The sequence below is a fragment of the Mobula birostris genome, chromosome 1 (assembly GCF_030028105.1).
Source record: "Mobula birostris isolate sMobBir1 chromosome 1, sMobBir1.hap1, whole genome shotgun sequence".
Classification (NCBI taxonomy): domain Eukaryota; kingdom Metazoa; phylum Chordata; class Chondrichthyes; order Myliobatiformes; family Myliobatidae; genus Mobula; species Mobula birostris.
Window position 1 is genome coordinate 132426820 of NC_092370.1, and position 27634 is coordinate 132454453.

General features: G+C 42.5%; 1 protein-coding gene across 2 annotated transcripts in view; it reads left to right on the plus strand.

Annotated features, from left to right (window-relative positions):
- The first annotated feature begins 3050 nt into the window (after nt 1–3050).
- dok6 (docking protein 6) overlaps nt 3051–27634 on the plus strand; it is a 605271-nt gene continuing 580687 nt past the window's right edge. For both annotated transcript variants that reach the window (XM_072273010.1, XM_072273075.1), the window contains exon 1: nt 3051–3239. In XM_072273010.1, coding sequence (XP_072129111.1) covers nt 3174–3239 — 66 coding nt within the window. In that variant the 5' untranslated portion in view covers nt 3051–3173. The remainder of the gene's footprint in view (nt 3240–27634) is intronic.

Consider the following 27634-nt stretch of genomic DNA (forward strand, 5'->3'; position numbering starts at 1 on the left):
GAAGGCAAAGAATGGCTGTAGACGGGTCATATTCTGCATGGAGGTCGGTGACCAATGGTTTGCCTAATGGATCTGTTCTGGGACTCTTACTGTTCGTGATTTTTATAAATGACATGGATGAGGAAGAGGAGGGATGGGTTAGTAAATTTGCAGATGACACAAAGGTTGGAGGTGTTGTAGATAGTGTAGAGGGCTGTTAGAGGTTACAGTGGGACATTGATAGGTTGCAAAACTGGGCTGAGAAGTTGCAGATGGAGTTCAACCCAGATGTGTGAAGCAGTTCATTTTGGTGGGTCAAATATGATGGCAGAATATAGTATTAATGGTAAGACTCTTGGCAGTGTGGAGGTTCGGGGGATCTTGGGGTCCGAGTCCATAGGACACTCAAAGCAGCTGCGCAGGTTGACTCTGTCGTTAAGAAGGCATATGGTGTATTGGCCTTCATCAATTGTGGAATTGATTTTAGGAGCCAAGAGGTAATGTTGCAGCTATATAGGACCCTGGTCAGAGACCACTTGAAGTACTGTGCTCAGTTCTGGTCACCTCACTACAGGAAGGAAGTGGAAACCATAGAAAGGGTGCAGAGGAGATTTACAAGGATGTTACCTGGATTGTGGAGCATGCCTTATGAAAACATGTTGAGTGAACTTGGCCTTTTCTCCTTGGAGTGACGGAGGATGAGAGGTGACCTGATAGAGGTGTGTAAGATGATGAGAGGCATTGACCGTGTGGATAGTCAGAGGTTTTCTCGCAGGGCTGAAATGGTTGCCACAAGAGGACGCAGGTTTAAGGTGCTGGGGAACAGGTACAGAGAAGTCATCAGAGTTAAGTTTTTTACTCAGAGAGTGGTGAGTGTGTGGAATGGGCTGCTGGCAACAGTGGTAGAGGCGGATACGATAGGGTCTTTTAAGAGACTCCTGGATAGGTACGTGGAGCTTAGAAGAATAGAGGGCTATGGTTTAACCTAGTAATTTCTAAGGTAGGGACATGTTCAGCACAACTTTGTGGGCCGAAGGGCCTGTATTTTGCTGCAGGTCTTCTGCATTTCTATGCTTGATTATCAGTCTGTCTTTTACGTGTACTTTTCCATAAAATGTTATCGTATTTCTTTTTTCCTGACTGCAAAAAAAAAGAATTTCGAGGCAGTATATGGTAACATATACATAGTTGGATAACAAATTTATTTTGAACTTTGAACTTTGAATCCTTCTTTATGTCGGCTATTTCCCTAAGGCTGTGGAAATGAAAATATAGTCAGTGCAGGGGAAGTAGACTTATATGATGGATTGGGCTGCATTAATAACTCTGCAATTCTTAGAGTCTTGGGCATAGCAGTTACCATACCAAGCTGTGCTACATGTGCTACATGCAGATAGGATGCTTTCTGTAAAAATTGGTGATGGGCAATACAGGCATGTCAAATTTATTTAGCCTCCTGAGGAAGAAGAGATGCTCATCTGCTGTTTTGGTCATTGTGCCCACATGGCTGGACTAGGACAAATTGTTGGTGATATTTAAACATAGGATTGTGGGCAGAATGAAATAGGGTTAATGTAGGACTGACGTGCTTGGCTGACATGCCTGCTTCAGTGCTGTATGACTCCATCTATCTCCATAATTTTTAAGTGGTGTTACATTGAGGTCACTATCTGGTGGCATCAGTCTCCAGGGATAAAAGTTATTATTGCCTTTTGATAGTCCATATGTAAGGCTTTCAGGTCTTACACTCTGGACTGGCCACCTCTCACAGTTTCCACCTCCTCCACCAGCCAATTTTATACTGTTAGTGTATGTGCTGGATTGCAATTATATGTGCTGTGTGTGACTGGATGTACTGTGTTTGGCATTGGCCCCAGATGTACTGTATACATGTGTATGGTTGAATGCCAATACTTTGAACTTGAATTGTCCCCTCCAAAGCACAGCTTATAAAAATCATGACCCACCCCCTCCTCCCCATCCAGTGTTATGCCATTCTGTACTGTTTGGTAAGTCAGGTTTACTTGCAACACAACCATCAGCACCTACCTCAGTCACAGGAGCGCACCTCCCCTTTAAGAGATGCCGGCCAGCTTTAAATGAAGGCACTGGACACCTCCTGATACAGCCCAACGAATCCACCACTGCGCCGTGATCATTGAAGTGAATCGGAAGCACAAAGTGGGGCTGCAGTAAAAGGATTAACCTTGCCATACACACATACTTCTGAGACCCGTTTGTGAGAGTTATCAAATTTACCCGATTGTGGTTTTTATTCGTAACAAACAATGCTGCCTGCATCATAAGCACAAGAGATTGTGTAGATGCTGGAAACCCAGAGAAACACACACGAAATGCCGGAGGAACTCAGCAGGTTGGAAACGAATAAACAGTCGACGTTTCGAGCCGAGACCCTTCATCGGTACAGTCCAAGTTAACAAATTTCACGACATATGCCGGTGATGATAAACCTGATACTGATTCTGACCTGCTAAGTTCCTCGAACATCTCGTGTGTGCTTCTTTGTATAATATCTGTAGTGTGTCTAAAGCAACACACACAAAATGCTGGAGGAGCTCAGCAGGTCAGGCAGCATCTACGGAAATAAATAAACAGTCGGCTTTTCGTGCCGAGATCTTTCCTCAGGATAAGTGTACATAAATCCTTCACTGACGTATACAGTTCCTCAGTGTATATAAATCGTTGGAGAATACAATAGATATCGCCAATTTATAATAAAAACAATACATTCAATGTAAAGTAAATTAAAAAGTTACCAACGGGAAGTGATGCAAAATCTAAAATCAATGCCCACTCCTCCCCTTTTCACTTGATAAACTGCGCACAGTCCGCGGTTTACGCTCCGTTTGGTAAAAGACAGATTTCTGAAGCAAACCCCCTTTGACAACCGGGGATGGTGTAATCCAGGAAGCAGAGTGTTCGGAAAAAAAAATCAGGTGACACGCTCTGCCTCCCCGCTGAGATGGAATAGCCTCCGAGTCGGCTGAATACACACGCGAAGAAGAGGAGGAGGAGGAGGAGGAGGAGGAGGAGGAGGAGGAGAAGGAGAAGGAGAAGACGAAGACGAAGACACCGGGTTAGCGCACACTCGAGGGCTCAAACGTGGAGCTGCCGGGGGAAAGGGCTCCCGGCTGAACAGGGACTTGCTCAGCAGTGGGAAAGCGACACCAGCCATGGCTTCAAATTTTAATGACATAGTGAAACAGGGCTATGTGAAAATTCGCAGCAGAAAACTGGGGGTGAGTGGAAATCCAGCGACAGCGCTTGTTAACAGCTGGTTTTAACAAAATCTCAATTGATACTAGCGCGACAGTATTGATGGGTATGGATGGGCTTTAAACACTGTAGATAAAACTGTGAATTATTAACAAAAGCAATAAGGTTGGCTTCGGTGTGTATGTTAAAAAGGCGCTGGGGAAGCCTAACTTTCCTTTATCAGCGTGATTTCTCATCTGTCAGATTCGGTGCGTTTCCCACACTGATAGTGCGGAGTTTCTGAACGAGGAAATTGTCATTTATAGATAGTCCTAACCAGGACTCATGTTCATAGGCTCGTGCTGTGTTGAGGAGGGGAAAAAAAAACGAAGTTAAACATGTTCTTTTATCGTGAAGATGCCACCTGATTATGCTCCCAGTATTTGCCTGTCTGTAATCAGTGAGATGGCTCTTTTCCTATTTTAGAACAACCATGGTTTAAACGTCAATACATCCTGCTGGAATTTAATTACATTAAAAAACTGATCAATAATTTTGATCCAATTTTTCACGTAACTACTCGCCCGCTGTAGTGCTATCATGCACATTACAAAGAAATCATCTTGCACATAAAAATACATTGGAACTGATGACAAAGTTGTTTTTCACCAAACGTGCAGGAATCATTTTGCAAATGTCAGTGTAGGATTTTGTGTCAATGTCATTGTTTCTATGTATCAGCACTTACTTGCGTTAAATGTTGTTTGCATATGCAGCACACCTAGATATCTTCTACTCTTCCAAATGTGTCGCATTGTACCGCTGATTTTTGTTGGCAAAATAAAAGACATAAGTTTTGTATCAAGAGTCACAGGAGAAGATCAATGGAATTGAGATATAAGTGCATTATTGGCGCTTGTTTGTTGTATTGGGATACTGTATTGCCCTATTTGGGTCAAACAACAAAGTGTTATAGTAGCTATACAGAATTGTGAGGGGTGTAGATATGGTAAAAGCAATCAGGTTTTTGTCCTCCGTTGAGGCTGGGTGAGACGAGAACTAGAGGTCATAGGTTGAGGGTGAAAGGTGAAACGTTTAAGGGGAACATGAGGGAGAACTTCTTCACTCAGAGGGTGGTGCCAGTGTGGAACGAACTGTCAGCGGAAGTGGTAGATGCGGGTTCCATTTCAACATTTGAGAGAAATTTGGACAGGTACCTGAATGGGAGAGATATGGAGGGCCATGGTCCGGGTGCAGGTCGATGGATTAGGCGGGGCAATAGTTCAGGACGGAATAGATGGGCCGAAGTGCCGGTTTCCATGACTGACTCTAGCTTCAGGAACTCAAGGCAAGAACAACATCCAAAGTTGCAACAATTGTTCAGATGTTGCCGTTTAAAGAACTTTTAAAAACATTTAACATGTTTTCTTGTTTCGTCCATGTCAAGTCCTTAAAATATATTCAAAGGCTATGTGAGCTTCTCCTCCAGTAACACAATGCATAATGCATAAGGGTCTCGGCCTGAAACGTCGACTGCACCTCTTCCTACAGATGCTGCCTGGCCTGCTGCGTTCACCAGCAACTTTGATGTGTGTTGTTACAATGCATAATTGTTCAGTTTGTGATATGTTTGTGAGGCAAGAATGTTTGTACATTTTGTGCAGCTAGAAATGGACCTTGGTGAAGGTTGATGAGTGGTGTGTTTCCTCAGGAAATTTCGTTCGCTTGCTCTTATTTTTCTGACGGCGTGGGTTTGGAGTTCCAGCTGATTTCCGTTCTGCTTTTGTGAAATGTCCAATGTTGCCCAGAGAATCCGGCACATGCTCCCTTATCCGGCTTATTGCGTTTGGCTCTGTTTGCGCTGCGCAGGCTAATGCCTTGTAACGTGTGCGAGACTTCAGTGGGCTAGCAATTGTTGTGAGGGTGTGGGTACGAGCTGCCGAACCTGCGTTGCCTTGGGCAGTGGTTTGAAGCGTTGTCTGGGAACGGACAGGAGATGCAGATCTGGGTAAAGGCGCGTGAAACGGGAACGAAGATGGCTCTTCCTAACCACTGCTGCGGAAAAACCCTGCCGTGGAAACTAGGTTTTGATCAGTCCAGTGTAACATGTTTTTTCCCATTTCACTGCCCTGATTAGATACTGGTACAGTTTATCTTGACCGGTTACTTAAATGCCGTTTAGGTATTCATACACGTTCAAATTGTTTAAAACTATTCTAAGGGTGATAATCTGTTTGTAGACTCTGTATGTGCAGAGTAACATGCAAAATGCTGGAGGAACTCAGCAGGTCAGGCAGAATCGATGAAAAGGGTTTGGGGCTGAGACCCTTCATCAGGTGGGGAAAAATAAACAGTTCAGAGTCCTGATGAACTTGTTGAGTTCTTCCAGCAGTTAGTGTGTGTTAGTCTGGATTTCCAGCATCTGTAGAATCTCGTTATTGAAATTGCTTTTAACTCGATCTAATGTAATGTGCACAGTCGCTCTTATAAACCCTCCTTTGATTTCTGCATTTACGATCAAGATAATGTATGAAGAGTTGCAGACTTTCACCCTGTGAAAGGTGGTGTAAGGGTGATTAGCTGTCTGCTTCTTGGAGTGATAGGATCTAAAATGGCAACAGACTTTTCAGATCTTTTAAGTGGGTTGCCATAAAAGCATACTTTCCAAACAAATCACAAATTATGTGACTGAAACAATATTGACAGGACTGCTGTAACTATTGTCTGGCAAGTTCAGAGCTTGTATCTGCCACGGAATGTGAGGCACTTTATCAGTGTTTAAAAACAAGGCAAAGAATTAATCTTCTTAATAAGTTCCATTGCCGAAATGGGTATTTGGTTTCTGGATAAAATCCCTTCTTTCGCTATTACTTGTATTTATTTTTCTATGCAGAATATACATAAATCTGATGGCACTCAGTTAAGGCTATAATTAAAGGGTGGCTTAGTGAGTTTCTGCCACAGGAATGAGAGAAAGTGAGAGTAGGGGTATGTCATTCGTGGACTTTCACTCTGCCATTGAGAACACAGACCATAAGACATTAGAGCAGAATCAGGCCATTCGGTCTGTTGAGAATGTCCTGCCATTTAAGACTGACACTCAGTCTGTTCAAACTGAATGTGCAATCATTTGGACTAGCTGTAATGTGCGCATATTGAGTCAGGACATGGCTGGGGGCTGCATTCATTTCCTGTCAGATCTTGATTCCTTACAGTAAAATAAATCTATTCAAGAATATAAGACCATAAGACATAGGAGCAGAATTAGGCCATTCAGCCCATCGAGTATACTCTGCCACTTTATCAAGGCTGATTTAATATCCCTCTCAAACCCTTTCTCCTGCCTTCTCCCTGTAAACTTTGATACCCTGACTAATCATGAACCTATCCATCTTGGCTTTAAATATACTCAATGATTTGGCCTCTACAGCTGTTTGTGTCAATGAATTCCACAGATTCACTACCCTCTAGCTAAAGAAATTCCTCATAATCTCTGTTCTAAATGGATGTCCCTCTGTTCTGAGGTTGTACCCTTTGTTCCTCGAATCACCTACTGTAGGGAACAGCCTCTCCACATCCACTCTATGGATTTCAATGAGACCCCCCCTGCATTCTTTTAAACACCAGCGAGTACAGGCCCAGAGCCATCGAACACCCTGACACTCTCGAATTCATGGCATAGTACTTGTGTCTTCCACAGTGATGGCTGATGCAAAATGCTCATTAAGTTTGTCTGCCATTTCCTTGCTTCCACTGCTACCTCCTCAGCATTATTTTCCAATAGTCCGATATCTACTCTCATCTCTCTTTTACTCCTTATTGTACATATCTGAAAAAAGAACTTTTGGTATCCTCTTTGATATTATTGGCTAGCTTTCCTTCGTATATCATCTTTTCTCTCCTTTTTGCTTTTTAGTTGTCTTCTGTTGGTCTTTAAAAGCTTTCCAGTCTGCTAGCTTTCCAATAATTTTGCAATATGCACTCTGTTTTCCTTTTATGTTGTTTTGACTTCCCTTGTCAGTCACAATTTCCCCATCCATGCTTTAGAATACCTCTTCACCTTTAGGATGTATCTATCCTGTGCCTTCCGATTGCCCCAGAAACTCCAGCCATTGCTGTTCTGCTGTCATCCATGCTAGTGTCCCCTTCCAATCAATTTTGCCCAGCTCCTTTCACATGCCTCTATAATTCCCTTTACTCCATTAGAATACTGATACACTCGAGTTTACCTTCTCCCTTTCTGACCACAGGGTGAATTCTATCATATTATGATCACTGCCTCCCAAGGGTTCCTTTACCTTAAGCTGTATAATCAAATCTAGTTCATTACACAGCACCCAATCCAGAATTGCCTTTCCACGAGTGAGCACAACCACAGGCTGCTCTAGAAAGGCTTCTTGTAGGCAGATTTCCTCTCTTGAAATCCAGCACCAACTTGATTTTCCTAATCTATCTGCAAATTGAAGTCCCCATGACTATCATAACAGTATGTTCAATGATAGCCTGCATGGCCATCTGAAATAAAGATTTCCTAAAATCCATACTCCTCTGAGAGAAGAAAATTCTTTTCTTCGCTTTATTTTAGTTGGACAATCCCTTATTCTGAATTAATACTTCTGAGCTCAGAATTTCCTTGCAAAGTGAAACATTCTCTCTGTATCTACCCCAAGTTCGCTCAGTACTTTATGTTTCAATTAGACCACATCTTGCTTGTCAAAAAATTCCAGTGAGTTCAACTTGCTCTACCTTTTTCACCAACCCTTCCTCCTAGAACTCATTCCAGTGAACCTTTGCTGAACAGTCTTCAATATCAGAATATTTCTGCATTAAGTAGATAAAAATATCTTAAATTTAGAATATTGTGTAGGGCAATTAAACAATATGCTGTCTCTGTCTTCATAGAAGACACAAAAGTAGTGGAGTACAAAGGACTTGCAAGAATTAAGAGTGAAAAGCAATCAATATTAATTTAAAAATACTAGAGAGGCTGGTGAAATTGAGAGGCCATAAATCCTAAGGATCTGTTGATTTATGACATAGAATTTGAAAGAGATGGCTGTTGGAATGTTGAATGTATTGGTTATCATTTTTCAGAATTACTGTATATAGATTCTGGAATAGTTCCTGCAGATTGGAGCATAGCATATACTGTATGATTCTGTTATTTCAGAAAGGAGGGAGAGAGGCAAAATGTGTATCTACCAACCAGTTTGCCTAATACGATGAGAAACTATTGATCACCGTTGTTCTTGTGAATGTTGGGTCAGGCCTGATGGTGATGCCTTTTACTGTTAAACAGTATGTTCACAATCGTTATTCACATAAGGGTTTCCAACATGATTGGCTTGTTGAAACCTCTGATGGCTGGTGACATTCAAAGAATGATAGCCCTGTTAGAATTTAGCACTTTAGGAGGCGAGAGTTAAAATCCAGCAAGAGGATTCCATCTTTTTGGAGAGTAGACTGCCAGTGAAAAAAGAGTTAAAATAAATGTCTCATGATGCTGATCACAGATTACGAATTGTAGTCATGGTGTTTATTCATGCTAAACTCTTGATGAGATTGAATCCTTGTTAAAAACAATTTTTGCTTTACGGAATGGAGTTATTCTTTACAGAATCCAATGTGTTGAAGGATTCATTGCCTGTAGAACACAGCCTTGGATTTAAAGCAATGGCACAAGTAATGTAGGAATATCAAGCACTATTTTTTAACTGAAATGCTTTGTGGGTAAACGGTGTTTCATTTAATAGGTCTACTGCCCTCAGTGTACGTGTGGACACAGCCATGCAGTGAGCTAAACAAGTTCTTACAAATCACCCAAGACAGAAGCTTTCTTTCAGGGTTTTTAATAGGATATCTTTTATTTTTGTGAAAAGATATTACATTTCAAGGGCAATTAAAGAGTGAATGAAGATGAATGCCTTTCCATCATGTGCAGAATAGAGACTACCTGTGCAGGAAGTGGTGCAAAAAACAGCTTGCGTACAGGAAGTGATGTTCGCAAAAATGAACTGTGCCTCTCAGAGGCCAAAGCGATAGGTGACTCAATTATATATTTGTAATCCTAAAGGTGTCCTTTTGCCTGCCAGGACTGGATTATACTTGTAGTCCATGGTGGCAAACAAACAAATTAACCACTGATTTCAAAGCAAAAGTCAATTTGTTATCAAAGTATGTGTGTTACCATAGAATATCTTGAGATCCATTTTCGGAAGCATTAAGAAACCCACTTGAAATTCTGAAAACCTATACATAAAGCTGACAAACAACCAATGTGCAAAAGAAGACCCTGTTGTTTGTTAACCGTTAGATAGTGCAGATGCCGTTGATGCCTGCCTTGCAGTCAACCAAAGAGACAAATGTAGTAACGGATGGGATAATGAGCCCAAGCCCTTCTTCTTGTGTTCTATTTAAAATGGAGGGAAGAGATGAGAGATTGCTATTCCCTCAGACTGTCCGTATTGATGGCAAAGGATGCACCAGAACCACCCTTGTCTATTTGTTCTACTGCAGAAAAAACGTCTCAACATTTTTTGCACTTTAAAGTGTGGAGTAAACTGCCATTGTCACTCCTGATTTGTTGGGTATTGATGTAGAAGTAATGATATGTTCTTTTATTTTGTGGTCTGGTATAGTGATCTGGATAAGAATTGATAATCTTTTCAGAGTCTGTTCGGTGGACTCCGTTTTAAAGTAGGAGCCAGAAAGCTGCACTTCCTGACCTCTCAGTTGTGAAGTTAACGTTCTTATCACTGTTGGTATTCATAGCCATTTTCTGTTGAAGCAATAACTGGAATCCCACCAGGGAGAACTGACATTCATGGCTAATTGGTAGCAGAATTTGCTAGTTAAACTTCAAAGTAATACATGGGACCCATTAAGAAGAAAGTCAAGCTTTTTTTATTATTGTCATTAAATTGAAAGGAAACTACTTCAAAAAGATTAAGAAAAATATTGAATAATTCTTGCATTTTTTGGTTTGCTGGAATTGTGACTTCTCATAATATTGAATGTTTCTGAGATGTGCTTCCTTTCAGCATTGTTTCAGCAATGCATTGCGTGATCTTTCGATCAGTACAGTATGTGTTTGAATGCCGCTTGAAGTTTATTTCCTCAGTCTGGAAGGGATAAGACAGAAAAGGTCCTTGGGCAGAATATGGAAACACTAGATTGCAGGTGCTGAAAAATGAGTTGCTGAAGGAACTCAGCAGGTCAGAAAGCATCCTTCCATCTGGACTGATGGCAGAGGGGAGATCACTGGTATAAAGAGTGAGGCTCATATGGGGCAAGAGCTGGCAAGCAAGAAGTGGATGCTGTGAGGCGGGGTTCCATGGGCATATGGAGTCTTATGAAAGGCATTGGGCAAAGAGAGAGACTGAGGCTTGCAGGGTGAGATATGGAGGCAACAAAGGGCTATAGATAATTTCATTTTATAACAGGAATTAAATAAGGGGGATACAGTGGGCAGATGGGAGCAGTGGGGGGAGAGGACCCAATGGGAGGAGTGTATGGGTGATGGGCAGATGGAGTAGGTGGGGGAGGGGAAAGAAACTGGAAATAAGGGAGAGAGAAAGAGATCAAAGGGGAATGGATCGTTTGACATTGGATAATTAAGTTTTCATTTGCCCCACCTCTCTTTACCTCTTTATGTTACTATCTCCCCTCTACTCTTTCAGTCCAGATGATTAGTCTCCACACGAAATGTCGACTGCACACTTTCCTCTATGGTTGCTGCTTGACTTGCTGAATTCTTCCAACAGGTCACTTTTTGCTTCAGACAGTATACATTCAGAGTGTTGCCCATGAGCGGGTCTAATTTTCTTACTGGTTCTTGCAATACCATTTGAAGCTACTGTTGATGCTGTCAGCAGGCTCTATGGTCCTTTGAGCTGGATTTCTAGCAGGCCTACATGGTGATCCATCAATTGATCCTCACTTAATCCTTCAGGTTCCTGTGAAATAACGATGAACATGTTTCCTAACTAAGGCCTATATGATTGTACGAGATGGAGAGAGATTAATAGTATTATATTAGTTGTAGAACACATAGCAGTGCATCAGTAGCCTGCTTTAAACTCTGCATGACTTTGTTTCCCATTAACCACCTCCTGAGACCAATTTCAATCCATAGAAACGTGATATCAGAAATAACTAAAATCAGTTTTAAGTTTGGTTACATTTGTTTCTGAATTGATATTGACAAACCAAAGGAAAAATACAGAGAAGGTGAGCAAGGGCTAAAAATGGTGTGGGAATTATTATGTACTAAATGTTTAATTTTGAGTATGAAATGGGTGGAAAGGTTTCCAATTTATCAAGGGGTGTATTGGCAGTCACCCTGCTACAGGCTTTCTTGATGAACCAGTGAACAAGCTGGTATATCAGGCAGTTCTACCTTGCAATGCCACTGATCCAAATGGAGTTTTGACTCTGGTGCTGTCTATGTGGAGCTTACATGCTTTCAAGTCAAGTTAAATTTATTGCAGTGTGCACCAGCACATTGAGGTAGGGCACAGCACAATGAAAAGTTGCAAGCAACATCAGGTGTACTAGGTACAGACAATTCCTGTCAGAGTCACTTTATATATAGATACTTCTGCACCTGACATCACGTGTATGTCTGTATATGTGTATGTATATATATATACGCGCGTGCACACATACACACACACACACACACACACACACACACACACACAAACACAAATATATATATATATATACAGTTTATTTATATAAGCTAATTTTATGTATGTGGCCATACTAAAAAGTATTTGTAAACTGTGTTTAACAGGATTGCTTTTACAATTATTGTGTGGCTTATGCTTATTATGTTTTTTAAGCTGCATTGGATAAAGAGTAACAAACATTTTGTTCTTCCTCACACTGGTGTACTGAAGAATGACAATAAACAGTCTTGAATCTTGAAAGTAAAATTACACCCTTCAGTGGGCTGGGGTTTTTGGAGGACTGCAAAAGCAAGACATTAGTTCAACAAAAACAAAGATATGGTCAAAGCTGTGTCCATGGTGGTGCAAGAGGCATTCCATTGCGAAGGTAAAGTCAGGGTTGTGCAGGTTGTTTCAAGTCCCAATGAATGTAAAATGAATAGGTGTTCCTGACTTGAGACCTTTCTCGCTCCCTGCCTGACCACAGCTGTAACAACCCGGGTGATGTAAGTCCTTGATGATAGATGCTGCCTTTTCTCCCCAAACACTCTGGTTTCCTCCCACGTTACAGGTTATTTGGTCACTATAAATTTCCTACTGTGTAGGTCTCTAACTTGGAGTAATTTTTCTCCCCTTCACCTTCTCTGTTCTTACATTATTCATTGTGGCTCTCCTCACCCGTTACATTCTCTTCACCTGCCTCTCATCTCCCACTGGTGTCCCTCCTCCTTGCCTTTCTCCCATGGTCAATTGTTGTCTCCTGTCAGATTCCTTCTTTTTCAGGCCTTTACCTTTTCCACCTATCACCTCCCACCTTCTCATTTCATCCCCCGCCCCTCACCCACCTACCTTCCCCTCACCTGTTTTCACCTGCCAACTTGTACTTCTTATCCTGTCTCCATTTTATTCAGGTTCCTTCCTCCCTCCCTTTCCAGTCCTGATGAGGGGTCCAAAACATTGACTGCTTATTCCCTCCATAGATGCTGCCTGATCTGTTGAGTTCCTCCAGCACTTTGTATGTGTTACTCTGGATTTTCAGCATCTGTAGAGTCTGTTGTGTGTTGGAGAATCTCAGGACTGGGGACGGGTGATGCTGCTGTACAGGCTGATGTGAGCAGATTACAGAGAAATAAGTGTGGGAATTGAGGTGGGGGGGCACTTTGCTGTGACAGCTCCATATATTTGAAGAGCAGAATGGCCTTCAATATCATATGGAAATGTTTGGTTCTTGGACTGTGCAATTCAGAAAGGTTAATTAATTTTTTTGGATTACGGTCTTTAGGGAAAAGGGATTGTAATATACTTAAAGTTTACTTAAAAATTGAACATTGGATTCTGAAGCCAGGGTTCTCAAGGTATGGGACATATGTTGACTGTGGTAAATAGGGGAAAAGGTGTTGAAAGATAAAACATAAACAAACAGTGGTCAATGTATCAAGAATTAATAAATGTTACAACCAACTTGGATCAATTCTGTTGGCACAACAACCCAGTAGGACAAGTGGTCTAACCATACCTAACAAGAGAAAATCTGCAGATGCTGGAAATCTGAACAACACACACAAAATACTGGACGAACTCCGCAGGCCTGGCAGCATCTATGGACAAGAGTACAGTTGACATTTTGGGCCAAAACTCTTCAGCAGTTACAGTATCAGATTAAAGGAAGAAGCTTGCAACATTGTCAACAATATCAATGAATCTGTAGACGGGGGAAGTTTAGAATTTTGAGGATCAAAGTTGAGATAACTGTTGCAAGTATTTATAAAAAGGATGGTAAATATTTCTATAGCCTGTTTATAGATTTTTTTTATAATTCTCTGTGCAAAATGAAAAACATTAATAAACATTTGTTGTTATTCCCATAACAGACTGAGACTGAAGAAGTTATCATGTAAAATATAAAAATGGCAGAGAATTGAAACATGCTTTGTGTATCTGCCTTTTAAAGAAGAAGATGCAGAAAATGGTGCGTAAATAGTGCTGTTGTACAGACCTGGAGTGAATGAGGAGTTCACCTGTCTGCACTTACCCCTTCCTAGTGTAATGCCCTGGTCCATATATTTTACTGTTATGCTGTATGTGTTTCATTTTGCGCTGCTCTGTGCGAGCTGCTTGTTTCCAGCTTATGTTTGGATTATTGTTGAAGATATGGGGACATGTCTGCCATCCAATTAGGATGGTTGAATTGAAGGGGTGGTTTCTCTGGTGAGTGACACTAAGGTTGGGCTTGGGGTTTTTTTTTGGTGGTTCAAGAGAGACGAAGAGAGAAGACGCCAGAGAGAAGAGATCATAGGATTCGACCCGGAGCTGGACCATGATTTGTCGAATCCTGGGGTGAGATCAATTGAGGATTGGTGACTTGGGGAAACCATGAGATCCAACTTGTGCGTATTAGACCATTTCATTAAACTGGGCCCCTTTTTTTGGTTCTTTTTGTTATTAACCCTTTAGTCAAATTAAGAATTATAAAGAATTTAATTGTATGCGGTGTAGCATCTGTAATTTCGTGGCACTCATTTGTAACAGGGTAACGAATCACACGGCATCCATATAAGTGGGGTTTTGGGGTGGGTTCACGCCCCAATCTCCCATGTTTGGCGGGGCCAGAGATTGTCTTCCCGAGGCTTATGCAGCTAAGGAAACCAGAATGTTTCACCAGCTTCTCAGGTTGGGGTTCAGGGTCCAGTGTCATGGACTGCAAGGTGACTGCCCGCTCGACTGTTCAGGTCTTGGTTGGATTGCTCTTTGTCTAGAATCACCCCCTTGACCTTATCACTATGGGTTACCCTACCAGGAGCAAAGCACCAGATGGCTAAACCCAAGATGGTATTGCTGTCGTGATTTCAGGAACCATCCTCAAGGTCCTTGTCCTAGTGCTACAGTATCCCTGCCTGATAATAGGGGGTCAAAGTATAGTTGGAGGTTGAGGGATGATAGACAGTGGTAAGGGACCTGCGTACATACCACACCTGATAAATATCTCATATGGGTAGAATGGAGATCGCGACAAACTTCTCAGGAGTCCTTGCGATTCTTTATAGGGTCTTATGGTCAAATGCCTTGCAATTCCTGTACCAGACAGTGATGCAACTGGTCAGGACACTCCCGATGGTGCTGCTGTGAAAATTGATTAGAATGGGGCAGTGGGGAGCCTCACTCAGCTCAACCTCCTCAGGAAGTGGAGACACTGCTGTGCTTTCTTGACTAAATAGGTGGTGTTAAGGAGCCAGGTGAGATCATCTGTTATGTGCTCTCCCAGAAACTTTGTGCTCCTAACACTCTCCATGCAATAATCATTTTTGTGCAGTGAGTAGTAGTCAGTCTGCACCTTCCTAAAATCAACAATCACCTCTTTAGTCTGGTCCATTTTGTGACTCGAGTTGTTGTGCTCGCACCATTTTGCCAGCTGCTCTACCTCCTCTCTGGATGCTGTCTCATCGTTGTTGTTGATGAGGCCAACGAATGCTGTACCATCAGTGAACTTGATGATACAGTTTGGATTGGATCTAGCAGTGCAGTCATGTGTCAGCAGTGTGAACAGCGGCCGGCTGAGTCCAGAGCCATGGGGGACAGGGGTGGGAGGGCACTGGTGCCCAGCGTGATGGAGCTAAAGGTGTTGCTCCCAACACAAACAGACCGTGGCTTTTCTGTCAAGATCCTGTTACACTTGTGCCCAGCGTGATGGAGCTCAAGGTGTTGCTGCCAACACAAACGGACCGTGGCCTTTCCGTCAAGAAATCCAAGATCCAGAGAGAAGTGTTGATACCCAACAAGGACGGTGGATGCACCAGCTTCTGAAGGACGTTCGTATTAAAGGCCTTGCTGAAGTTGCTAAACAGCATTCTGGTGTACGAGACACCATTTTCCAGATGGAACAGGATGAAGTTGAGTCCGGAGACTATGGCATCATCAGTGGACAATATGAGTGATAAACAAACTGGACAGGGCTGAATATGGCAGGACACTGGGATTTAATGTGATCCATAAGCAACCGTTCATAGCACTTCATTATTGAGGTTATATTGCCACTGGACGGTGGTCGTGAAGGCAGCTTACTGCCGCCCTCTTGGGAAACAGATTGTTGGTGGCTGTCTTGAAGCATTTGGGGACAGTGGACTGTTCCAGAGAAATGACAACGATGTCTCTGATAACCACATAGTCCCTCAGCACCCAACAATGTATGTTCTCAGGACCAGCAGCTTTACGTGGTTGATCCTGGCTCGGGTCTTCCTCACATCAGCTGTAGCCACACAGAGTACTTGCTCCTTGGGAGGACGGAGTGAGTGTGGGCGGGGGATTCCTCACCAGCACATTGCTCCGTGCATCAAACGGAGTGTAGAACACTTTCAGCCTATCAGGAAGAGAGGCAGCGCTGCTGTTGACATGCAGGGTCAACGTAGACCATTATGGTCTGAATGCCCTGCCACATGTGCTGTGTGTCTCGGGTTGTACATCCTCTGTGAATAATCCCGTTTTGCCTTCCTGATGGCATGGGAAAGCACAAGCTCTTACTGTCCTGAGAGCTGTCTTAAGCCCCAATCTGAAGGCAGTATCCCGATGTTTCAGCAATGCCTGCTGTCGGCCATGGCTTCTGATATTACACACATGGATGTCTGTAGTAACAGTGACATCCTCAAAGCACTTCGCCATATACCAGGGATTCCCAACCTGGGGACCAGGGACTCCTTGATTAACAATGTTGGTCCGTGGCATAAAAATGGTTGGGAACCACTGCTATGTACTGCAACCTGTCATAGATCCCGCATATTCATCAATGTTAATGTGATGGTTGTAGGTAGCCACCTCCCTGAATGTCTGCCAGTCTGTGTTTTCAAAATGGTCCTGTAATGGTGAGGTTGCTCCTTCTCACCAGGTGCTTATCTCCCTTTGAACTGGTTTGCCTTGTTTGATAAGTGGTGTATATGCAGAATTTAGCATAAAGAGAGGTGGACAGAGTATCCAAGGTGGGGTGGGGAGCAGCTTTGTATGCACCAGGGACGTTGATATAAACCGGGTCTAATGTGTTCTCACCTCTGGTAGCAAAGACAGACTGCCAGTAGAACTTAGGCTGGGCTGTTTTTAAGTTAGCATGGTTGAAGTTTGGTTCACATCCTTGCCACAATGCAGATACAACTCCTGTCAAAGTTATAAATGACAGCTCCTCTTGTCACTGTGATGAGGGTAATCGAATGCCCATGCACCTCGCCCGCCATTTCTTAGTGAGGGTGCTGCAATTTGCAATTGATTTTTATTTTTGTTTAATACTTAATTTGCCATTAACCCTGATGTGACTTAGATTTAGGACATGAGTCATGAATATTAGGCACTTTGAGGTTTTTTTCATCAAGGGATTGTGCACAAGGATGGCTTTTATATGGAAGTTGTGAGCCATTAAATTGATGTCGCTCGTTCCTATGGTCTTTAAAAAATGTGCTCATTAAGATGAAGGATGTGAATGCATATAACAATTTCCATTTCAGTGCCCATCACCAACAATCTCTTGTTAAGTGCTGCATGACCAAATGCCACACACTTGTACTCGGCCCAGCAATGTATTCCAACTGTGTCTCAGCAGAGAAAGCTGTTGTGTGCCAGTGTGCAATCTTTTAAAATGGTCTCGGCATGGGAATATTTCTTTGGAGATGTCTTTTCGTTTTTTTTGTTCAAGGTGGCACCGAGTTGTCGTCTCCATCATGTTTATGGCTCAGACTTCGCTCTCTTTTAAGTTCACAGGGATGGTTTTGAGGAGAGAGAGGGGGAAGTTGGGGTCTGGTTAGGTTTTAGGGATATGGTTGTTGGCGAGAAGGAGGTGAGATTAGTGTTTAGGGACAGGGATGTGGAGAAGTTAGAAGTCTCATTTCACAATTATAGCTTGCACACAGAGGAGATTTACAGAGCATTGATCTGATTTTGGATTTCAAAATTGTCTTTGTGTGCAGAAGATGGACCAGCATCCTTAATGCTTTATTCAGCTTGCGCTCTTGTTATTTGCCAAGCTGCAGTAGCTCTGGTCTCTGCAAATGCCTTCTTTTTAGCCACAAACAAGAGAAAATCTGCAGATGCTGGAAATCCAAGCAACACACACACACAAATTGCTGGAGGAACTCGGCAGACCAGGCAGCATCTGTGGAAAAGAGTTACAGGCTGAGACCATTTCTCAGGACTGGAGAAAAAGATGAGGATTAAAGTGACTTTCAATGATTTTTTGTGGCTTTTCCTTCCAGCCCTACAATCTGTAGAGGTCTCTATTGTCATACCCTCTGACTTTCTATTCATAGTAACATCAAAAAGTGTTAGAGGATCTCAGCTGGTCAGGCAGCATCCATGGAAAGGAAGAAAAAATGGACCTTTTGGGTTGAGACTCTTTATCAGGACTGGAAAAGAATGGCGAAGAATCCAGAATAAGAAAATGGGAGTGGGGTTGTGGGGAAGATGAATGTGTACAAGCATGAAGGTTATTGGTGAAACCAGGTGAGTGGGGGAGGATGAAGTGAGAAGCTGACAGGTGATAGGTGAAAAAGGTAAAAGCCTGAAGAAGAAGAAATTTGATAGGAGAGAAGAGTGGACCATGGAAGAAAGGAAAGGAGACATGGCACCAGAAGGATGTGATAGGCAGATGAGGAGAAGGGAAGAGGTAAGAGGGGAGCGAGAATGGTGAATGGAACAAGAAAGAAAGGGGAAGGTGGGAGAAGTTATCAGAAGTTAGAGAAATTGATGCAGGTTATAGGCTATTTGGACAGAATATTCAGTATTGTTCCTTATTTTGTGTGTTACTGTAGATTTCCAGCATTTGCAGAATGCCTTGTATTTCTGACCTTCTGTAAGAGTCCATGCCTTCAACTGCCAATGCCCCAAATTCTAGCAATTCCTTTCTGATGCTCCCTGTTGTTGTGTTACAATGCCTCTTTCAAATTTTTGTATTTACTGAAGCTTTAGGCCAGCTGTACTGATATGTCTGCATTCCTCACCATCGAATTTTATCTGACAGCATTGCTATTAAAATGCATTAAACATTTTGTCTTCATTGTTGCACATCTGTAGGACTTTTAACACTGAAGCTTGTGGCTTCAATTGACAATATTAATGGTTAATGCTGTTTGTATTTTTAATGAAAAATGCTGTTCTCTACCCAGAGGCTTTCTTGTTAATTGATGGTTACACAGTTAAGGAACAATGATTGTTTCATCTTGAAACCTTTTGACAACTGCTTAGCAATTATAGATTGCTACTCAGTGGTCAGTTGAAATTTGCTCAGAAGTTGCTTAAAGCATCATGAATGTTCAGATATCGTAGCACTGCTTTTGTTGGGCGCTGCAATGATTGCAAGTGTGGGGCCTTATTACAAATGGTTTCTTTGAAGGCCTGGCCAAACACAGACTGATTCACCACCTGGATTCCAGTCAGGAGTACACGCTTTTTATTTTATCTTATTTCGAGATACAGCAGGAAACAGGCCCTTCTGGCCCAACAAGCCACACCGTCCAGTAACTCACATATTTAACCCTAGCCTAATCACAGGGCAATTTACACAGGTTTACTGTTAATTTACTAGTTATAGGGTTGGATTTTCAACCAAAAAAAAACCCTGATGCTCCTTTGGTTAATTTCTTATAGTGCCGTGTTCTTCATGAACGAATGAGCGTTGAGCTCATTGGAGGTTGGAACCTAGTAACTTGTCCATCTTTGGAATATCATAGGAAACTGGAGCACCCGGAGAAAACACAGGCATTCACGTACAAGATGGAGACTGAGTTGAACTCCGGGCTCCGAGGTACTGAGCTGTAATAACGTCGCACTAACCACTATGCTGATGTGGCACTTCAGATTGCAATGGGAAGCTGCAGAGGCATTGAAGTATACTAGTTTAGCAACTATAGAGGATTTAAGAAACTTTCATCATTGCTTGTTAATTTTTGCCACAGGGGGTTTGCTTGTTGTTTCTCAACAGCACTTTTTTCTCATTTTGCAATGCTTCATCAGTCAAAATGCCTATTTTATTCCCGGATTAAATTTGCCTTCATTTCCATCCCTCAGACTTTTTTTTTCTTCAAACTAGTTATAGGGTTGGATTTTTAACCAAAAAAATGGATGCTACTTCATTTAGTTTCTTCTAGTGCTGCGTGTTTCATGAATGAATGATTGAGCTCATTGGAGGGTGGATTATGTGGAGATGGGATATTTACAAGGAGCACATTTACAACGAGCGCTGCCACACAAAAGTATCATCCATCACCAATAACCTCACCGTCCAGGCCATGTTGCTGCCATCAGGCAGGATGTCCCTAACCACCAGGTCCAGAAACAGATATTACCCTATAGCCATCAGGGTCCTGAACCAGTGTGGATACCTTCACTCACCTCAACACTGAACTGACTCCACAACCTATAGACTCATTTTCAAGCTCAGTATTATTTATTTACTTTTTTAGAATTATTTGCATGATGTGTCATCTTTTGCACATTGGTTTTTGGTATACTATGTGAGATATATTCTTATTTATAGTTTTTCAGAAATTCTATTGTATTTCTTTATTTTCCTGTAAGTGCCCACAAAAAATGAATATCAAAGTAGTACTGTATATGGTGATATATACATACTTTGAGAATAAATTTACTTTGCACTTTGAAATCCAAGTTGTAATGTTAAAATTGTACAAGGCAGTGGTAAGGCCAAATTTGGAGTATTGTGTACAGTTCTGGTCACCAAATTATAGGAAAGATATCAACAAAATAGAGAGAGTACAGAGTCGATTTACCAGAATGTTACCTGGGTTTCAGCACCTAAGTTACAAAGAAAGGTTGAACAAGTTGGGTCTTTATTCTTTGGAGCGTAGAAGGTTGAGGGGGGACTTGATAGAGGTATTAAAATTATGAGGGGGATAGATAAAGTTGACGTGGATAGGCTTTTTCCATTGAGAGTAGGGGAGATTCAAACAAGAGGACATGATTTGAGAGTTAGGGGGCAAAAGTTTAGAGGTAACACGAGGGGGAACTTCTTTACTCAGAGAGTGGTAACTGTGTGGGATGAGCTTCCAGTCGAAGTGGCAGAGGCAGGTTTGATATTGTCATTTAAAGTTAAATTGGACAGCTATATGGACAGGAAAGGCATGGAGGTTTATAGGCTGAGTGCAGGTCAGTGGGACTAGGTGAGAGTAAGTGTTCGGCACGGCTAGAAGGGCTGAGATGGCCTGTTTCCGTGCTGTAATTGTTATATGGTTATATGGTTATAAGTTGGAAGACCCCAGAAGAAAGCATATTAACACTGAAAATAATGAGCCACATGACATTGGGGTAAGGTGTCCAAGTAAGCATGATTAGAAAAGCTTTCCTCAACCTTTGGCTTAGAAAATCTTGTGTTCTATAACCCGGTAGAAATTCAAGCTGACAATGGCACCAAAGGGGTATTTAGAGGATGCTGGAATATTCCTGATAATGGCGAGCAGAACAATTTTACAGAGGATTGACTGAGAAGACGTGTGGTGCACTCGGCAGTGCTGGCTCCTCACATCTCTGGCAACCCAGGTTTCATGCTGACCTCCTGTGCCGTCTGTGTGGAGATTACATATATTTCCTATGACTGAGTGTGCTTCCTCTGGGTGCTGAAGTTTTTTTCTCTCCATATCAAAAAGATGTGTCAATTGGACACTAACTTGCCCCTAGTGTTGGAGCTTTAGGGAATGTGGGAAGAATAGATTTCGCAGGGGAAAATTAGTAGGATTGCTTTTTAAACCAGCACAGAAACAATTGGCTAAATAACCCTTCTACAAGGTATGCAAACGTGGAAACCAAAGGAAAAATTCATAGAGGTGAAAAGTAAGAATAAATCTCTCTTAAGGATGTTAAAATGCTTGGATAATGCTGATGGGGGTCAGTGGTAGAGGCTCATACGATAAGGACAGGGAAAAGACAATGTTTAATTGATATACACAGATACTCACAGATACCTTCTGTACCTAATAAAGTGGCACTATGCGTGTGTCTGTTGTCTTCTGATTCTGTAGCCCATCCACTTCAAGTTTCAATGTCTTGTGCATTCAGAGATGCTTTTTTGCACACCACTGTTGTAACACGTGGTTATTTGAGTTACTGTCACCTTCCTATCAGGTTGAACTAGTCTGGCCATTCTCCTCTGACCTCTCTCTCATTAACAAGACATTTTCATCCACTGGACAGCCACTCACTGGATGTATTTTTTTTGCTTTTCACACCATTCTCTGTAAACTCTAGTGACTCTTGTGCGTGAGGATCCCAGAAGATCAGCAGTTTCTGAGATACTCAAACCGCCCCGTCTGGCACCGACAATCATTCCACGGTTAAAGTTACTTAGGTCACATTTCTTCCCCATTCTGATGTTTGGTCTGAACAACAACTGAACCTCTTGACTCTGACTGCATGCTTTTATGCATTGAGTTGCTGCCACATGATTGGCTGATTAGGTATTTGCATTAATGAGGTGTACAGATATACCTAATAGAGTGGCCACTGAGTGTAAATATAAGAACAGAGTTTTAGACTGTGTAGTAGGGAAGGGTTAGATTGACAATGGAGAAGTTTGTTTATTGGTTGGCATTACATTGCTGGTTGAAAGGCTCACTCTGTGCTATGCTCTATGAATGTCATGTGTGCTATTAGATTAAGCAGTTTAAATTGTTCCTTTCCTGAACCAGAGATTAGTAGGAATTACATAAATGTTAGTGACAATTTTAAAGTGTTTCTTGTTTTCTTAATTATCACTCTCAGCTTTCTACAATTAGTGTAAATGTCTAAGATATCAAAAGTGGTCGGGAAGCAAAGAGCAAGCTGTCAGTTTTGCAAAACAAAAGATAGTACTCTAAATTTTCCAACAACTTGAGGCATATACCTTTCATTCCACGAATTTGCTGACTTGATAATGCTGTTCACCTTTATTTTTTCAACAATATTTGCACCAATGTTTAACCAGACTTTGCCGATGTTTCTACTGTACCAAGTAAGAGACCAGGAAAGGCTATATGTTAATTTGTCAGAGAAATCAGCACACGTGCTGAAGATAAAAATAGTAAGATGTCAAAATGCATGCAGTAGAAAAGGGTTCAATGCAAAATTTTATCTCCTGCCAGTGCATCCGAGGAGGCTGACATACGACTCCTGAAAACACGCCCTGGAGCAATATTTTAAGGAATACTTTACTCTCCTTGTAGCCTGGAACAGGATAATGGAAAGAATGCTTTAAAACAGATTATTCACAATCTTTTGTAAAATGATTCTTTTTAATGCAAGTGCAGCACAAACATTAAATCTATTGGTGAATGCAGAGCCTGTAAGAGCCGGTTAATGTGTACACTTCAACAGAACAATTAGAATTAAGTGGGAACAATTCTAAAGAGAAAATCATACATCTGAAAACTGGAACCAGTGACCTTTAATGTCCTGATATTAGGAAGCGAGAATGTGACTTGGAGATTTTGCCTTTCATCCGGAATGGAAAATAAATCTCTATTTGGCAGGCTTATCTCTACAGAAGAGATCACAGCCTTAATAAATTCATCCCATTCCAGCCAACAGTGAATGAAATAATTTTGTCCTGATAGGGTCATTCTGAAAGATCCTCTTGACCTACTTTGTTGTTGTTCATTGTGGTGTGCTGTGTTAATACCATAACTCATAGAAATATAGATTAAAAATTTATAACATGGATGATGAATTCAGCATGACAGCTGGAGAGGAGCTGTATTATTCATTTCGTTATAGAAATATTGTGTTATTTCCTGTATATTGGATTGGGGTGTAGAATTGATATTTACTTATAATTTAACTTTCTTATGCTTGATTGTATTTTTATATAATCACCTGTGCACATATAATTGTTTGCTGATTTTTTGAGTCGTTACAGTGAAGTTACTTCTGTTTGTTTTCTAGAAATAAGGAGTTGGTACATTCTCCCACGACCACATGGGTTTCCTCACCAATTCCAAAGATATATGGGTTAGTGGGTTAATTGGTGACATGGGTGTAATGGACAGGGAAGTCTTGTTGGGCCAGAAGGGTCTGTAACCGTGCTGTATAAAACAAAACAGAAATCTCGCTATTTTATGGCTTAGCTGTTATCATTGGAGTTTTGTTTATCTCCAGTCTGAGTGTAGCTGTGACCAAACTTCAGAGGAATCTTGGTGGCTCAAAGAAGAGGTGGTGCATTTGCTTTCCAGGCTATTGATGTTGCACTGGAAAATAAAGGTTCGGAGGATATTATTTCTAAAGAGAAAAACCACTTTTGTCAAGACTTTTCCTCTGACATATTTAAATGAGTGTTGGTAATGCAGTTTGATTGTATGGTCAAAGAATTCCTTGGGTCAGTGTGGTATTAAAGAATTGAAAGAAGGAATAGATTTAGCTCTAATGGTTACATGCACGTTGAAACATGCAGTGAAATGTGCATTTGCATTAAATCAAATCAGTGGGGTTGCGCTGGGGGCAACCTGCAAGTGTAGTTGCACTTCTGGCGCTGACATAGCCTGTCCACAACTCATTGACGCTAACCATACATTTTTGGAATGTGGGAGAAGACCGGAGCACCCACAGGAAACCCACAGTTATGGAGAGAAGGTGCACCCTCCTTAGAGACTGCACTGGGAATTGAACCCTGATTAGGACAAAAAAAACAAAGACATTTCGAGTTTTGTGTTAACTACCCTTTGAAAGAATTGGGCAAGAAAAAGACAAGCGTTTAGTTGTAGTAAAGCTGGAGGATGGTGTCTAGGACAAAGGAAAATCTCTGATGAGACTAGGGTTGCATTAGGAATAAGCTAATAGACTATAAAATATAGGAGTAGAATTAGGCCATTTGGCCCATCAGGTCTATTCGATCATTCGATCCTGACTGATTTATTATCTCTCTCAACCCAATTCTCCTGCCTTCCCTCCGTAACCTTTGACACCCTGACTAAGCAAGAGCATCTTAACCTCCGCTTTAAATATACCCAATGATGTGCTGTTGGTGGCAGTGAATTCCACAGATTCATCACCCTCTGTCTAAAGAAATTTCTCCTCATCTTTGCTCTAATTGGATGTCCTTGAATTCTGATCCTGTGCCCTCTGGTGCTAGATTCTCGTACTATGTTCTGTTAGATCTGCACACGCATATCTCCAAAGGTACTTGTTTTGTTATTTCTATTTGGTGTATTTGGGAAGTCAAATTTGGGCAGCATAGGTAGATAGTGTGGCGAGAATACACATAAAATTAAGATGTTTGCTGGCCTGGGTTAGCATCAGTGGCATCAGCAGTTGGTCTGCCACCTGTCCTCAGGGGAAGGAGAGATAAGGAACAATGGAGCAGCGTCTGGAGATGTGTAATGAAGGAACAGGAGAGAGAGCTGTCTGGAGCGGCTCCCCCTTTGAACCCTGAACTGTTTGAAGTGATGGACAGGTGATCTGGAGATGTGTAATGAAGGGACGGGAGAGAGAGCTGTCTGGAGCGGCTCCCCCTTTGAACCCTGAACTGTTTGAAGTGATGGACAGGCGATACCCCAGCAGGGGGATAAAAAGGGACAGATTCGCTAAGGCAAGACACACACGACACCCGAGGTAACGAGACCCTGGAAGCGGTGCGCCTCTCATGAGTCGGTGGATAGTACCGGACCTTAAACGCACAGGGTGGAAAGGTACGATCAGCGGGAACCTGGTGTGTGTCCACCCTCGCTTGGGTGCTGGGTTCACTGCAGAGGATCGACCGCATCTGGAGGAGGGGTCACAGTCGGTGACCTCAGGTGACATCACCAAGGACCTGCCGGAAAGCTGCTTGTGAGCAATATCGCCGGTCTGTGAGTGGAAGCCGTGTCTGAATGATCAGTCGTTCCCGTTCTCTCTCTCTCTCCCCCCACGTTGTCCATCGCTATGGCAACGATTACTGCGAACTGAACTAAATTGGACTGAATTTTTGTGTCACTTTGAAATTTGGTCATTTACCCCTAAACAACGATAGAGCTTGATTGATGCTGTTATCTTAATTCTGTGCACATGTGTGTTTATCATTGCTGAACTGTTGCATTTATTATCCTTTCGATTACTGTGTTGCTTGTTTCTTTAATAAAACTTTCTTAGTTCTAGTAATCCAGACTCCAACTGAGTGATCCATTTCTGCTGGTTTGGCAACCCAGTTACGGGTTACGTAACATAAGTGGGGTTCTCGTCTGCGATTTTGAACGCTAAATTTGGGACGGAGTAAATTGATTGGGTTTGGGTTAAAATTCCCGAAAGAAAAAAAAGACAAACAGCAGAAATGGAGGCTGAGGAATTTATAAAGGCGCCGACCTTGGAGGCATTAGAGGATGCCAGGAAATCGGAATTGGTAGCTGTGGCCAAACGGTTGAATCTTGCTAAGGTGAAGTCGACAATGAGGAGAGAGGAGATACACAGAGCTATCGTAGAGCACTATGTATCTAAAGGTGTGTTTCCCCAAGGCGAGCTGGGGGTGGTGTCTATTGAAAAACCTGCTGGAGACGCGGTACAGATACAGCTTGAAAAACTGAGACTCGAGCACGAGTTCCGGGTACGACAGTTGGAGCGAGAAGAGAAGGAGAGAGAGGTAGAAAGACAAGAGAGAGAGAGAGACAGTTGGAGAGAGAAGAGAAAGAGAGAGAAAGACAGTTGGAGAGAGAAGAGAAAGAGAGAGAGAGTCAGTTGGAGCGTGAAGAGAAAGAGAGGGACAGACAGTTGGAGAGAGAGGAGAAACAGAGGGAAAGGGAATTCGAATTGGAGAAGTTAAGGTTAAGGGCAGAGCAGGGGCTCGTGCCGAACCAAAGTGGAGGGTTCTGGGCGATCCAGGAGGTTAGGCTGGTTCCCCCATTTGACGATACCGACGTGGATTGGTACTTTCTCCACTTCGAAAAAGTGGCTATAAGTCAGGACTGGCCGAGGGATAAGTGGGCTGTGTTACTTCAGAGTGTACTGAAAGGGAAAGCCCAAGAAGCTTACTCTGCTTTGTCCGCGGAAGATGCCCAGAGGTATGAGGTGGTAAAAGAGGCCATCCTCAGGATTTATGAGTTGGTCCCGGAGGCATACCGGCAGAGGTTCTGGAATGTGAGGAAGCAGTGGGACCGCACGTGTTTAGAATTTGCCCGTGAGATGCCGACATATTGTGAGCTTTGGTGAACCTCAAAGGGGGTAGAGGGGGATTATGACAGACTGCTACAACTGATCCTGATTGAGCAGTTTAAAGGTGGTGTCCCTGAGGGTATGAGACCCTACCTAGATGAGAAAGAGGCAGCCACGTTAGCCGCAAATGCTGTTAGCGGATGAGTATGCGTTGACTCATAAAATGAAGAGTGCCCCGAGTAAAGGCTACCAGAAGGGTAGTCAGGACGGCGGGGAGAGTCCACCGGAAAAGTCAGAAAGTAAGCCGGGGACTAGTGAGAAGGATAAGGTAGACCGGGAGCAGTCTGGTAGGAAATCTCCTGGGGTCGTCTGTTATAATTGTGGGAAAGTCGGACACTTTGCGTCCAGGTGCTTTGCCCCAAAGAAGGAGACGGGAAAAGGAAAAACGGCAATTTTGAATGGCTGTATCGAGCTGTTAAGCGAACCGCTAGGGAAGGGCAGGTCTGCCAAAGTCCAGGAAGGGCGCGAGAGGTTTATCTCGGCCGGATTGGTGTCAGTGAAAGAGGGGTTAAAACCAGTTCCAGTGCGGATCTGGAGAGACACGGGAGCGTGTCAGTCACTAATACTGAAGAGTATATTAGAGTTTAGCTCAGAGACCCAGACTGGGGAGGTAGAGGTAAAAGGTGTTGGGGAAG